The 15,579-nt window shown below is 46.6% G+C and overlaps 1 protein-coding gene across 1 annotated transcript in view; it reads right to left on the bottom strand.

Moving 5' to 3' along the window:
- Positions 1-6,111, bottom strand: part of NSG2 (neuronal vesicle trafficking associated 2) — a 30,438-nt gene extending 24,327 nt beyond the window's left edge. Inside the window, exons 1-2 of the mRNA XM_005523668.3 lie at positions 5,998-6,111; positions 5,312-5,462 (exon numbers count right to left, since the gene is read on the bottom strand). Coding sequence (XP_005523725.1) covers positions 5,312-5,440 — 129 coding nt within the window. The 5' untranslated portion in view covers positions 5,441-5,462; positions 5,998-6,111. The remainder of the gene's footprint in view (positions 1-5,311; positions 5,463-5,997) is intronic.
- Between the last annotated feature and the right edge of the window lie 9,468 nt (positions 6,112-15,579).

Here is a 15,579-nt window from a genome sequence, read left to right as displayed (position 1 = left end):
TGCCCTGATTTACAGCAGCCAAGATTCCTGCCCTGTCCTCCTTTCTAGACCAGTAAGGAACTGGTATGTGGGGTTCACTTGACAGTCTTGCTGAAAGCACTTCCACGCTTTCATGGTAGAAAAAAGAACCAGCTCAGCCATAACCCTGTGTCCATTCCTGCTGTTTCTGCAGGATGCAGCTCCAGGAATTGCAGGGCAGACATAGCTGGGCTTTAGAGAGGTAATGGAGCTCACAAACCCAGGCAGCTTCAAAGCCCCTAATTCAGGCACTGATGGCAGAGCAGTTAAGGAGGGAGATTTCTGCCCAGGCTACACAAATCCTGGGATGTTCAGAGTGAAGCTCTGCTGCAGCAGCACATTCTCTGGATGATGGGAGGCTGCAGGAAGCTGCTCCAGGTCCCTGTGAGCAACCTGTGAACAGCCCTAGTGGAGGGATTGGTGTGTGAGAGGAATGCCGGCACACAGTGACATCCAAACAGGAGCAGGAACTGCCAAGGACACGAGCAGGGCTGTCCAAAATGTGCAGACATCAAGGAGGCTCCCCAAACGCTGCTCTGCCCGAGTGAGATGCTGCAAGGATTTATTACAGCCTAATGAGCAGGGGTGGTGTTCAGTTCTAATACACACCCAGAGGACAAAGGAATTTGCACACTGTAGGAGGGGGACGAGAAGAAGGCTCAGACTTTGTGGGGATGAGGCAGAGTATCCCAAGTGGAAAAAGGAAAGGATGGGGAAAGGCAAGACAGCCTGTTCCTTTTTACTTGTTACACCCTTCCTTTGTTTTATCCGTGTTTTCTTTCCCTTTGCATCCTCCTCCTCTCTCTTGCTTTCTCCCCCTGCCCCATCCCTCCTTTTGCCATTTGCTCCATCCCAGCAGCCGAGGAGCAGTAGTCGCCTGTCCCTGGCTCATCCAGAGCTCCTGCAGCTTCCCAGGAATGCCCAGCCGGGAATGCTGAGCTGCCTCCAGCCCCAGCACGGGCAGCAGCTCCCCAAAAGCAGCCCCACGCTGCCCTGACAGCTCGTGCCTTCAGGCTGACACCGGTATCCAGGACACAGCTCCAAGCAGTCCCCGAGGTACAGGAGCACTCATCCAGCTACTCTTAATTATTCCTGCTCAGCTGGCCAGGACCAAACGTTATTTTCTGTTAAACCAACTGGGACAGGCTGGGAACACCAGGGACCCCCCTGATCTCCAGGAGCTCTTTGTAAATGCATGGCCTCAGCCACTCAGAAAGGGATGTGGCCAGGGGCAGGAGCACAGGGTGGGAAAAGCTTTTGAAGAGAGATGTTATATCTGTGGGTTTTTTTTCTTCCCTGGGCTGGTGGCAGGAATTTGCCACTAGAGAAATTAATTCTCGAGCCTCCTGATGCATTCAAAATAAAGAACAATGGACCACATGATAAGCCTTCTGCAGCCTTTACCACAAAAGAGGTGCCGGATGTTTTTTACAGCCTGACAAGAGCTTTCATGCACTTTTGTGTTATGTAAAATTAGGATTTTGCTGCCAGAACAGAGGTATTTCCTGCTGGATTATAGTGAAGCGAGCCAAGAGACCAAGGGGTCCCCAGTTGTTGGTCTCATTTAACATTTCAGTGAACAGAACAGTCCCTGAAAAGCTGCACATCTTTCAGCATTATCATTGCAGGGACACAATCACAGCTGAAGCTGTTTGACTATGCCTTGGAAAACAAGGCAACAGCTCCTCTTTTTCCCTTTGCTCCTAAAAGATAAAAGACTTCTGTTGGGTTGTTTTTTGTTTTTTGGTTTTTTTTTTTCTTTTTGAATCAGAAGAAATAAAATTCAGAGACATAAAAAGCCAGGTCAAGAGCTTGTCACTGTTGATGGGGCTATTATTGCTGTTACATGGATGGATTTCACCAGAAAGACCATGCAAAAATTATTTTGGAGCACCTGACTCTGCCTTCTGCTCCAGAGAGGGAACAGGGGAAATGCTGGAAGACTGTCAATAAATTTAAATGCACAGCAGGCTTAACACCTTAGGGGGACAATTCCTCTCCTGAGTCCATTTGTGTCCCTACAGCCACACAAGTGCTGACAGAAGGATGGGAATGCTGATGCTGCAGGAGGAGCAGCACGAGAAAAAGACATCCTCCTTTGGTGGGAGAAGGAAGAAGACATTCCAGTGGCCTGCAGTTTTTGAAAAGAAAGGTTTTCAAATTGAAGCCTCCTGAAATCCTGCCTGCATTTTACCAAGAGCCAGCAGGAAGGTGGAAGTCAGAGGGAGCTGCTACGCTCTCAGTGCTTTGCAGAAGAAGCCTGTTAGGAAAGCACCCCCAAAAGGACAGACTAAATTTAAGCACACCTTTAAGAGTTTTCCTTTCTCACCTCCATATGATTTCTTCAAGGAACTATCTGAAAAGAGCTGGACTTCAAGGGTTACATCACATCAGTAAAAGCCTCATTTTTATATTCTCCGTATCCTTTCTCTGACAGAGGAGCCAGACACAAAAAGCACTTGGCAAGAGACGATGGAAGTTTTGGTGAAACACCTACATAGGTTAATGCTGAGAGTCACTTGGAGTGACTCTCTAAGTGATTCAGCTACAAAAATGTCCTTAAAATGAAGAAAAAAGTCAGGAATTTAAGGTCCTTAAACCGCAATTTTTCAGTCTGTAGATTCCACAGGCTTTGTGTGGTGCTTTTAAGGATCCAACAAACAACAGGTTTGAAGTTCTTCCACTTGCATACAGGTATCTAAGACTCAACTGAAACAAAAAGCCTATAAAGGAAAAAAAACTTGCTAATACACACCAGGTGAAGGTATTGTAGGGACAACAGCTGGGCTGTCCAGCACAAGCCTTGTACACTCTTGGATCACTATCCAAAGCTGTTACTACTCCTCCTCCAGACAGAGCCCTGAGCTGCACCCAAAGCTCCCTGCCCTGCTTTTGATGCACCCTGGATTGCCCTGACCGCAAGGTTAGACCCAGTTCAAAAGCTCAGAGTTTCCTAAATGAATGATCCTTTCTGACAGCAAAGACAAGGGAATACTGAGCAGGGTTGGATTTATTTTTTTAAGGTTTCACTGACAGGGTGCTGCCAGGACAATGCGCTCTGTGGAGTGCGGAGGATGCGGTGGCGGAGCTGGCCGGCAGCATTGCCTCCCGTGGCTGCTGGAGAGCCCCGCGGAGCTGCCCCGCACACCCGACACCTCCCCAGCATCCCAACACGGGGAGCACCTCGCCTCACCCTCTCATTCTCCCCGGCTAAAAATCAACTGCTCGTGGGTTTTAGGAAGAGACGGGTAAAATGTCAGTTTTAGGTGTTTTATTAACCCAGACTCCTGAGAGCAAGGCAAGTCCAAACAAGACTTGAAATCCATGTCCACTCTTCCTCAGGGGGACAGCCTGCCTGTATTCAACAGCGGCTTTGTTTTCTCAAGAACAAAGCTGCAATTTGCCCCTCTCACTTAACCTCTGCCCAAAGCTTTTCACCTGAGGCTCAGCTCCTTATTAGCAGCTCTTTAAACAGCCCCTCTGCCCTGGGGTGAATTCACCCCACCAGAACCCCTTCTACAGAGAGCAAAGGAAACAGGTCGTGAATTATTTTGCTTTTATCGTAAATAACTTCTCCTCCTGGTGAAGGGATTTCCAGCCCGTTAACTCCGGGCCTGCTGCACGGAGGAGATGAACCACAGCCTGGAGAAATCAATAGCTCTGACTCTAATGAGTTCTGAATCACGCTCAGCACGCCTGGAGATACATCCCACACTTCCAGCAAAGAAAAATATGGATGTCGGTAGATGCACTGACAGTAATATATGCTAATGAAGGTAATGTAACCTAACAACACGTGAATTATTGATGTGGACATGTCTAAACAGAAAAATCAGCAAGGAACCACACCACACCGATCCATGCCAGTGTTTGTTCACCAACAGGCATTTGGAACTGTGGCGGTCCTGAGAACACTCGTTACCACTTGATCAGCTTGAAAAGATCTTTGTTGAGTAATCCGTGTCTCACCTGCTCCACGAGTCATTTAAATTCCACATTGTCATGTGACAGGGGGTGATCTCAACAAGCCCTTTGTACCGGCATCAAAGCAGCGACTTTTACACACCTACAGTTTCCCCTGAGCTTTTCAGACATTTATGACAAATCATATTGCTCTGCCCGAATTATTTTGTTTAATCTTACTTATCAGAGTCATAGATAAGGGCTGGCTCAGCCTCTGATTCATAATTCATAGAACTCTTAACTCTCCTGAATGCAGCCGAGTTGCTCCTGATTGCCATGAGGCACGTGGAGAATGGAACCAGTTCCTTTGTCTGGCGCAGCTCTCGGTCCCAGGATGTCAAGGCAGTTGACTCAGCTCTATCCTAAAATAAACACGGTTTGTCTACCTAGACAGGTTTATCACATCCATCACCATGTTCTCCTAATGTATTTAGGGGAAAATTCATTTTGTACCACGGTACAAGCAGGATATACGTTCAATAACCATCAGTGTTAATTTTGCTGTTATTCCATTATCCTGCAAGATCTAATAATTCTGTCTGTACCTTGGGGTGGGCTGGCTCCACCTCTGTGGTATCTGGGAACTACATTGCAGACAGGCTTTGTTTTGGTGAGGGCTGTTGGGGAATACGGATTTTTACAGTCTCATCATGTCCTCACCAGGTTATACTGATACGCATCATCCCCACAGGGATGTAGACAAAAGATTTCCTAATTCACGCTGTAGCCAAAAAATCCCAGCACAACTCGCAGCCAATCGCAAATTCCTGGGCGTTTTAGTGCTGCATTCAGGTGTGAGAGTTGAGAGGGCAGGGGACGAACAATGTCCCCTGTCCGGGGCCAGATGAGTGCCTGGGCTGTCCCTTAGGTACTCAGCGGCTCTCCCCAAAGAAATCAGCGTCCTCAGTGCCCAAATCAGCTTTGCAAAGCCACAGAGAAGAAAACGGAGCTTAACTGAGATAATTAAAACAGCTGCTTATTTCGGCAGGCTTATCACATTACCTCCTCTCAAAGCAGGCCATTAATCTTGCTGATAATAACATATTGCACACCGCTCCTCAGTTTCCCCAGCGCTTGCAAGAGAAACACACCAAGCTTTTTTTCCAGATGTATTTATGAATATTTGGGGTTCTTTTTTAAGAAGAAAAGGCACTGGGGGACTGCTGCGTGCTTATTTGCCGTGTTAAAAAAGATGAACACGCAGGAAAAGATAACCGGTTTTTATTAATTGAATAAATGTGCCACAATTCCGATCACTAGAGCCCAGGGACAAGCAAGGGGCACGTACGTGTGCGCAAGCATGCAGGAGCACATTCTGATTTTGTTTTACCTTTTCCGGAGCCGGGAACTGCAGGTGATTTACTTCCAAAGGCGTGATCAAAGGAACTGTCTGAAAACCATCTTCGTTGGATGGTTGTTTGTTGTTCTTGTCGTTCAAATTACTCCCCAGCTTCACCATCCTTGCACCCGGCTTTCCAGACCTGAAAGCGGGGGAGATGAGCAATGTCACCGGGCCAGTGGGAAGGGGACAATTCCTGCCTTGCCCTGCTCGCTTCGGGCTCAGGTGTCGGTGCCTGGGTTTCAGGGAATGTCACTTCACCAGATCGTTTGCCTTACGCAGACATCCCACAAACACCCTCTAAACCCCACAAACAGCCTTTAAACCCCTCGCTGTCAGCCCAAACACGGCAGATCCCAAAGCGCTGGGAGAGCCACCAGCACTGGTGGGAATGCCACCAAACACGACCGGGAATGTCACCAGCACCGCCGGGAATGTCACCAGCACCGCCGGGAATGTCACCAGCACCGCCACCGCCGCGGACACGCAGTGGGACACGGGGACACGGCGCGTCTCCCACCGAGCCCAGAAGGGTTTTTGATACCCCTCTCCCATTTTTGCAGCCCCTTTGAGGGTTCAGGACCCCCCTCCCTTGCCAATCCCCCTCCCCAGCTCCCGGGTAACGGCGGCGCCGGAGGTGAGGGCGGGGGTTCTGCGGGCACGGCTCCGTTACTTACTGCCAAGCAGGCGGCGAGAGGCGGCGGCGGGGCCGGTGTGGAGCCCGCGGTGTCCGCGGGGGGAGCGGTGCTGAAGGGACAGCGCTGCTCTCGCTGCGGCTCCGCCGGTGACTGAGGCGGGGGGGGCGGCGGCTCCTTCCCCCCCCCCCCCCCATCAGCCTCCCCGGCCCACAGAGCCGCGGCCCCGAGCGCCCCCTGGCGGCCGCGCCGCGCGCACAGCGCCCCCTGCAGGCCGCGCTGAGGGAGCGGCCGAGCCCCGGGGCCCGGAGGGGACAGCGCGACACTCGCACGGCCCTGCCCGGGCACGGACAGCACCGGGCCGGAGGTAATCCCGGGAGGCTTCACGGGGACAGAGCCCTGCTGTCACCCTCTGGCCGTCCGTGGCGTTGAGCGCCGTGTGCCGCACTGGGGTGTCGCACATGGGAGTGAGGAATTGTTTGGGTTGGAAGGGACCTTGAAGATCAGCTGGTTCCCCCCTGCCATGGCAGGGACACCTTCCACTGTCCCAGCTGCTCCAAGCCCTGTCCAACCTGGCCTCGGGATCCAGGGGCAGCCACAGCTGCTCTGGGCACCTGTGCCAGGGCCTGCCCACCCTCACAGGGAACGATTCCTTCCCAATAACCAAACCTAAATTTCCTCTCTTTCAGTGTGAAGTCATTCGCCCTTGTCCTGTCACTCCAGTTCCTGAGTCCCTCTCTTGCTTCCCTGCAGCCTCTTCAGACACTGGAAGGTGCTGTGGGGTCTGCACACAACCTTCTCCAGGCTGAGCATCCCTAATTTTCTGACCCTGTCTCCATAGAGAAGGTTTCCCAATCCCTTTTTCAGCTCCCTGGCCCTCAGTCGCTCTCCCCGGAGCCCACTCAGACACCTGACAGGAGGCTGGAGCCAGCTTCACTTCTCCCAACTAACCAGAACAGGACAAGAGGCAGCAGCCTCAGCTTGCACCAAGGCAGGTTTTAGACTGGATATTAGGAAGGATTTCTTCACTGAAAGATCAGGCAGAGGCTGCTCAGGGCAGCAGTGGAATCACCATCCCTGGAAGTGTTCAAAAACCACGTAGATGTGGTATTTACAGTTTAACAGTGGACCTGGCAGTGCTGAGTTAATGGTTGGACTCAATGATCTTGGAGGTCTTTTCCAGCCCTAGGGATTCTGTGATTCTGAAATGCTGGGAGGGCAGGACAGGACCACAGCCACCATCCCCTGCAGCAGGAGGCTGAGCACTCCTGTTGGAGACACAGGATACTTTGGGATGACTTCAGCCTGATTTGTTTATAAATTTAGAATTTGCCTCCAGAGCTCGCAACTTGGCATTTTTCACGAGACCTAAATATATTCCTTGAAGGCGTGAACTATTTCCATAATAAAGCCTTTTAGAATTGACTTGTGAAAACTCATTTAAAGCTGCATTTTGGCAGAGTGAGGGGAAGTGCTGACTGCAGTGGTCGAGCTTGTTCACAGTACAGAGGGAAGAGCTGAGAGGAAAGGAGTAGAGAAGGGCAGCTAAAACTTCCTTCTACTAACATCACCTTACAGGGCCCATTAAAGCTCCTGTTTCCAAGAGTTACACCAGTTTTTCATGCTTAGGTTGGAATTTCCTCTATCACATTTCTAGATCAGGCCAAACTTCTACAGTAAATTTTACCCAAGAGTTTTTTTTTTCTGGGTTTAAGAATAAAGTTGTGCTACAGATACAACTTAACCTTGAGCAACTTTTGCTTGGGTGTGTTACAAATTTTTGGCAGGTAGTTTTTTGATGTTCTCAGAATATCTGGGGAAAAAAAAATCAATCACATCAGAAGGTTTGAAGGAGAATTCAGGAAATTCAGGAAAGATTTCTTAAGCAGATCCATGAGAGATCTCTGATCCATGAGAGGTGTGTTTAGTTCAAGGCTAAACAAGATTTCCACTGAAATTACAACTCCAGGCTGCTGCAGACCAGACCAGGGAGAGATACCTACAAAGAAAGCTGTCAGGCTGCGTCCCACAGATAAGGGAAAATGTAGGATTTAGGCTCTGTAGGTCTGAGGAAGCCCATAAAAAACCCACTCACTAAATATTATTGATTCAATTATTACAATATAATGTTTAAATATTGCAGGAACACCAGAAATCAACCATCCGTGCCCACCTGGGACAGGATCCGTGCAGAGATACAGTAAATTATACACCCTGCAAAGTCCTTTTCTCACATCCCTGTCCTGGTTTGGCCCAGGATGATCATTAGGAAGTTCAAGACATGGGGGCTGTAAGAAAATCCAAGAGCACACACTTTGCAAGTGCTGCCAGGAGCCCGGTCTCACCGCAGACCCTGAGCCAAAGCCCCAGAGGCTCCTCAGAGCATTTGGTGCTGCTCGTGTCCTGCATCAGCGAGGCTGGAAGGAGCCCTGGAGCGCTGAGGCAGCGACTGCAAGGGAAGGATGCTCAGGGCTGTTTCCAGTTGGGCTTTGGATTAGCTCTTGTGGGTGGGTGTTGCTGTTGGACACAAAATAAAGAGTGTGGATTCAATGCGACAGGCAGAGAGAGGATGATCAGAAGGGTTTTATTTCTGAACTTTTCAGCTTTTTTATAGGGTGTTACGATACAGGTTCAACATGATTGGTAAGGGGGACACCACCTCTCTTGTCCCAGTGGTGGAACAAGAGAAAAACACACTCAGCACAGCTGTACAGAATTGTTTTGAGAAAAATGAAGTTATTTACAAAACTGGTCCTTGAGAGAAAATGTTCTCAAGAGACTTCCCCTTGGGAACAGATCAGCCACTGAAAGGCTGAGAACTCTCTCAGACTCAGAAAATCAGGTCCACAGGTGGAGACACAAATGCGCTGGGAAACCTGTTCCAGTGTTTAGTCATCCTTACAGTAAAATAGATTTTCTCGTATTTAAATGAAATTTCCTGTGTTTCAGTTTGGGCCCTTTGTCCCTTTTCCTGTCACTGGGCACAGCTGAGAAGAGGCTTCTCCAGCCTGAGCAATCCCAACTCCATCAGCCTCTCCCAGAGGGGCAGATGTTCCACCCAAGACAGTGCAATTACAGCAGTTTTTTCCCCAAATTCCAGTAGATTACATTATAGGATAAGAAGTGATTTGACCATCCACAAAAATCAACAGATCTATACTTACCTCCCGCTGAACGTATGGATTTGAACTACTCTAGCTCCTCTGTCAGCAAAATGGCTGTTTTTAATGGAGGCAATAGGAAATATCATGAAATATTGCAAAGGAAACATTGCATTGCAACTCCATGAAAATGGCATTGGGGTTTTCCACCTTTATCTGGTAATTACCAACTTGAGGGCTGTGTTGAAAAGCAAAGCGATGTCTTTCATAGCTTTCAAATGCATCCTGTGATCTAAAAACCAAATAATTTTCATCCACGTCAACACTGGCAATGAATATCCTGCTTAGCCAAAATATTACATTAATGACACCTAAGCTGATGCTCTGACTTCAGAGAGGTCTTAAGCAACACTTCACAAACACGGTGATGTGAAATCTCCAGAGTCACCTGTGCAAACCCATGGGAACTGGGGTTGCATCATGAAAAAATAAGGTTGCAGATAAGGCTACCTGCTTGTTCCACACCTCTACTCAGTTCAACTCACAGAGTTTAATATATTAACTTTTTTTGGGTATGCCTGAATATTCTTCATGGTAACAAACCTGAGTGGTAAGGAGGGGAATCCTCTTCCTTCTTGTGCATTGCTCCCACTGTAAAACACCTTTCCTGTAGCTGCAAATCTCTCGGTAACTAACCAGAGCTCAACTCTGCTGGAGATATTCCATGTGACCCAAAGAAACCAGCTCAGCATGGCCAGCACTCCAGCACTGGCATCAGGAACCACTTTTCCCCCAAAAGCCTTCTAGTTCTGAGTGCCAGCAGCAAGAACCTGTGAAAAATGAGCAGATGCTGCTTTTACCTTTTGCCTCTTCATGGTGGAAGCACATTTTAAGCAACGTTTTTCAGTGGCACCATCTGAGAATTTTGGCAGTGGTGGAGAGAGATGAGCAGAGAGATATCCAAAGCCTCCCTTGGAATTACATCCAGTAACTTCCATTTCCTCCACAAGACTGAACCAACCCTGTGACTACTTGGGGTCAGTGTGGCCCATTTCAGTTTGAAAATACCTTTTTGCAAAGTCCCTCTTTCACAAACAAACCAACAAAGAGACTACCAGGAGTAAACTTACTTTGCAGGATGCTTCATGGCAAAAAATAGATGTCTGAAGTTGCCAGCAAGATCCCAAAAGTGAACATTCTGTAGGGACAACATTAAAGCAAGCCCAAGTGAGTATGAGAAATCAGAGTAACACACAGATTTTCTTACAGAGCCAATTCAGAGCCTGACATTTCCGCCCACACAGCACAGCTCAGTGACAGGCAATAAGACACAGCAGCAATATGAGCAACATGAGACTCCAGAGGAATAAACAATATATTTCTTCTGTCAACAAAAATATATGCCTCTCTTTATTCCTTTCATAAGTCTCACACAATTATTAATGCACTGGGTTTGTGTGGCAGGGTGGCTGCAGGGGTGGCTTCTGTGAGAAGCTGCTGGAAGCTTCCCCCATGTCCTACTGAGCAGCTCCAAAGGGGTAACACCTCTGGAAAACAGATTTAAGAACGGGGGTAAAACTGCACAGCTGCAGACAGGAGAGAGGAGTGAGAATATGTGAAAGGAACAGCTCTGCAGACAGCCAGGATGGGGGAGAAGGAGGGGAAGGAAATGTTCCAGGTGCCAGAGCTGAGATTCCCCTGAAACCCAAGGTGAAGTCTAAGTAAAGCTGAGCCTAGGAAGAAAGGAGGGTAACAGGTCTTGAGTATAAACATTTCACTGTATTGCAAATTCTGCAGCTTGTAAACAAAACATCAGTCACAGCACAGTTCAGCCTCTCCCCACTTCAAGCCTGAACACATAAATCAACTTCTCTTCAATGTTAATGAATATTATTCTACTCACTTGCTCCTTGATCTATGAAACACTTATTGTCTCACTTCATAAAATACATTTCCTGCACACCAAGCATTTTTCTCTATAACATTTCCTGCTCATTAGTATAAGAACAGTATTTTATCTGTTTTCATGTATTGAAAATCTGGGACCAGGCTTTCAATGAAAGCACTGGAAAATGTGTGAACGGGAAGTAGGAGTTACTAAAAAGAGAAACAACAAAAACTGAGTGAGGACAAAGTTTCAGGAAGTCAAAATAGTCATGACAGGGCAATGCTAGGAGTAACATCATCCACCTCAGACAGTTCTACCATAATATCATGTTTGTTTCTCAAACATTCACCTGAGTTCCTGTCAAAATTAGTCCAATACAGCAGGGAAAACCAGTACAGTGTTCTTTTCCTTGGGAGATAACAGACAACTTAGCACCATACCCAAAATTTTTTACCTTTTCCATAGCTGAAGGAATTTAAATACAAGGAGGTGTAAAAAGTGACCATGTCTGTTCTAAGCTGGGTTTAACTACTCACAGTCACTGCTGGGAGGAGTTCATCCATTCCAGAGTTCCTGTCACACACAGTAGGAACCAGAAAACAATCATACAGCAGAACAGGGGAAAAACTAAAAGCCGTGTTAGTTTATTATTCACTTCAAAATACAGGAGATTACAAAGATTCTGGAAGAGAGGGAACATTTGTCAGTGTCATCCTGAGCGTTCCTGCACAGCTCTTTCAATCTGCCTCTGTTCCCCCTCAAACAGAACTGCCAGGAGTGCAATAAATCTCTCACATTCCCAGCTTGGAGGGATCCTGTCATGACCTCTGGGAGATGACACAAATCAGATTTGTTCACAGCCCAACCCAGCAACATCCACAGCTCAGCTGAGCCCCTCGGGTGAGACACAAATGTGGAGTCCAAATTTAGAGAAAGAAGAAGAGATCCTCTCTTAATCTGCTCCACATATTAAGCACAAGAAATGTGATAAAAGAGGTGCCACAGTCACTGTGAGGTCAAAGCACTCAGCATCTTCCTGGATCAAGGCATATTCATTTTTTCCTTAGGGGCCTGCATAACTTTTCTCCCAACAAAATGAAACTGCAGCTACCCACATTAATTTTCCCTAGGCTGAAGCTTTCAAATGTGAATTTTTCTGCCTCAGATCAGAGGGTCCTGATGCCGTCACTAACGAGTGAGAAACTTCCTGTGAATATTTATTAAAAATCTACTGTGGCTTAATATACTTCAATAAAACTTGCTCTTTTCCTCCTAAAGTAAAATTCCTCTTAAACCTTAAGTTCTCCTGCTGCTTCAGTTTGCTGGAAAAGTCCATGATGTTAAACCCATCCATGGCTGCTTCGGTTTTTATGCAAATTCCAACCATCAGAGTTATATAAGGGCTTATGCAATGAAAAGAAATATAATACACCAACCTGCCCATGTCACTGAGAGTTATTTACAAGAGCTATAATCCAAAGTTCTGGTTTGCTTTATATTTAAGGGCCTACTGCACAGGCAAAATGTCATATATGCCCAAAATTTGCTTTCAGTCACTTTCCCCTCCCAAAGAAAGAGAAAATTACAATTCAGCTGCCTGCTGAAGGCTATTCCTTAGTCAGAGTCCATGCAAAATTGTATTAGAAGCTTTGAAGTTAAAACATGAACATTGACTACCACGGAGGGCCCTAAAGACAAAGACATTTACTGGATGTAAATATTCAGTGAAGACAAAGGTCACCTTCAACTTTCCCAAAATCAAACCATATTGGAAACTCCACATCCTGCTTTCAAGTTTTGCTTCAGAGCTGAAATCTTTTCATGGAAGGAATCAGCAGTGAAATATTATTAACCTTGGTGATTGATTATGTTGTAATGGCCAAGTTATGATAACCTCAGAGGCCATGGGACTGCAGAGCCTCAGCTGGTGGGACACAGGAATCTGAATCCCAGCTCCAGAGCAGATGGGGCATGGGCAGAGGAGCTGCTGGGCAAGCCAAGCCTCCACCCTGCAGGAAATGAGGTTTTTATCTCGATTGGTGGCTTTGGACCAAATCAAGCAGGAAACAAACCCTTTTGAAAATGTCCACAAACTGGAAATTCCCAGAAAGATCACTTCAGAAACATCAAAAAACTTCCAGAACACCATTCCCAAGTTCCCAAGGCTGCAGCTGATCAGTGACATCGTCTCTGGCAGCAGCAGCAGCAGCATCTGCACACAGCAGCTCCACACAGTAGCTGTGGGAGCTGCCGAAGCTCCCTGGCTCCTGTGCAGAGGATGCTGAGGACACCCTGGGAATGCTGCCCAGAGCCACAGCTCCACTGCAGGGACTGCAGGAGCTCCAGCAGCCTGGCCTCAGCCAAGCTCTCAGTGCTTCCAGACACAGAAATCACTGTGCAGTTCAGGCTCCCAGCACTTCTCTGCTTTCAGCTTTAGAAGGGGTAGCCCAAGGCCACCAGCTGGAGTTTGGAGCCCCCAAGCCCTGGACAGAGAGCTCCAAGGCAGAGTTGCCTGGGTTGAGCTGCTCCAGGAACCAGGCAAGAACTCTTCAAATGGGGTAACTTCAACCTAAACATGTCAGGATGTGCCATTTCCAGCTAAACTTTGATCAATTAATCTCCAGCTAGCATGGAACAGTGATACAAACCCCAAAGGCTTTACTCTCCACTGCTTACCTTCATCCAAAGTCATTTGTATTTATGACAGGGAAAAGAGTTTATCCAGACCAGCTTTTGGATCATGAGATAAGCATCTGACAGCATTATTTACAGATATGAGAAAATCAGCAGCAATGCCTTTGGCTACTCTCTGTGCCCTGGCTGCTCCCTTCCACCTCTGTACCACAAGGAGCCTCCTCAGATCTCCTGGCAACTGTTCACAGCTGAGATGAAGAAATGTCAAACTTTGAGAATAAGCTGGAGTTTTTGTTCAGTATAGAAAGGTAAATTATCTACTGAGAGCAAGGCAAAGACAAAGTGTGACCTCTGTATTTGCACATCTGCCTCAGTTCCCACTCCAAGGGAGATTTGTTATTAAATCTTCAGGTAACTGATCTGCATTTTGAAGAATGTGAAGGAAAAGCTGCCCAGGAGCCACAGCAGGAGAGGGGGACACTTGCTCTTGGTTCTGCAGTGAAAATTAAGGTCTTCAGAGAAGCATCAGTTCTTTTCTGCATTTCTACTCTGTGATCCAGTGGTCCCTTATTTACTTCTCACTCCATTTAACAGAGGGTTTCAATGAAGTTTTTCATGTTTCTCCAACCTTTTTTCTCCTTGTTGAGCACATTACTTACTTGGAACACGTGAGATATTTTAATGCAACACTGCAATTACATTTATTTTGCATTTTACACTTAAATGATCACATGAATTAAAAAAGGAATGCACAGAGGTCTGAGTGGATGGGGATGGTGGTCTGGTTTGCAGAGCTTGAGCTGGGGTCTTCTCCAGGCCTTTTTTTCAGCAGTTTCACTGCTCTGGTGACCCTTGTTCCCAACTGTACCTTTGAAATCTGGTCACTACAGCAGAAAGCCAAACTTCATTACTCAAAAAGTCAAAAATGGAACCTGAACCAGAATTTTTTCCCCACTGCAACAGCTGTTCTGGCCCAGAGTGATTTGAAAAACGTAAAAGCCTTTCAAAGTACTGCCAAATGAAAGTTCTTGATTAGTAGATCCCAACCAATTAATTATCCCATCATCACCACACAAATCCTTTAGACTGAAGGAGGTACATAAGGATGATTTAGGGCCATACTTACCTTTTATAATTCATTTTAAAACAGTCTCACAGACAGAGGTCTGTATTTATCCAAAGAATCTTAATGTGTTGGCTAAACTTAATGAAGAGATTTAGGTTAATGCACCTCATCTATCCTGTTAAAGTAGCAATTATGCATCTGGAAGAAAAGTGTTTCCAGGGCCCCTGAAGTCCATGCCAGTAAAGCACTGCAGCTGCAGTTTACGAGAAAAGAAGAACAACAACTCTACAATTTACAAACCAGGTTTATAGACTAAATATTCCCAATGCAGACATTTCATTGATAGAACTGTGGAGACAGGGAGATCATCTCATTTAGTAAAAAAAAACCTCAACCACCCCAAAATCTCACATGTGTCTCTAAACACGTGTTTTGAAAATACCAAGGAACTGTGACATTTTTGCTCTGCCAGAAAAATGATCACATCTTGATTGAATACTTTTCCTTCCCATTTCCTTTTCCAAGCTGAAATGTCAACTATTTTAAGTAAAATCCGAATATTACCCAACCACAAAGCAGAAGAGAACCTTGATGCCGCAGCTGTCCCTGAAAAGGCACATTCCAGTTCCACACTTGCAGTTTTACCAGGAAGAAAACAGAGATGAAACCTTTCCAAGTGCTTTGCTGCCTAATGACACAATCACCAGCATGTTATTAAAGCTCAACACCCTGACACTGCAGTCATTATATCTGCAAACACCAAGACATTATAGCAGGAGAAAACAATCCTTTTATTGAAAGCAAAGACGTCTCTTTGTGACAGGTGAATGTTTTACTCCTGAGATGAACCCCGTATACATAACTATTTCTATGCAGTTTTCATGTTCCATTTACACAATTTGCTGGCTAAAATGGTTTTAACAGTCAATCAAGGG

Source organism: Pseudopodoces humilis, chromosome 17, assembly GCF_049639895.1.
Source record: "Pseudopodoces humilis isolate 2021_Gansu_Grassland_sample_001 chromosome 17, ASM4963989v1, whole genome shotgun sequence".
NCBI lineage: Eukaryota > Metazoa > Chordata > Aves > Passeriformes > Paridae > Pseudopodoces > Pseudopodoces humilis.
The sequence above is the reverse complement of the archived record's forward strand: the minus strand, read 5'-3'. Positions and strand labels throughout refer to the sequence as shown.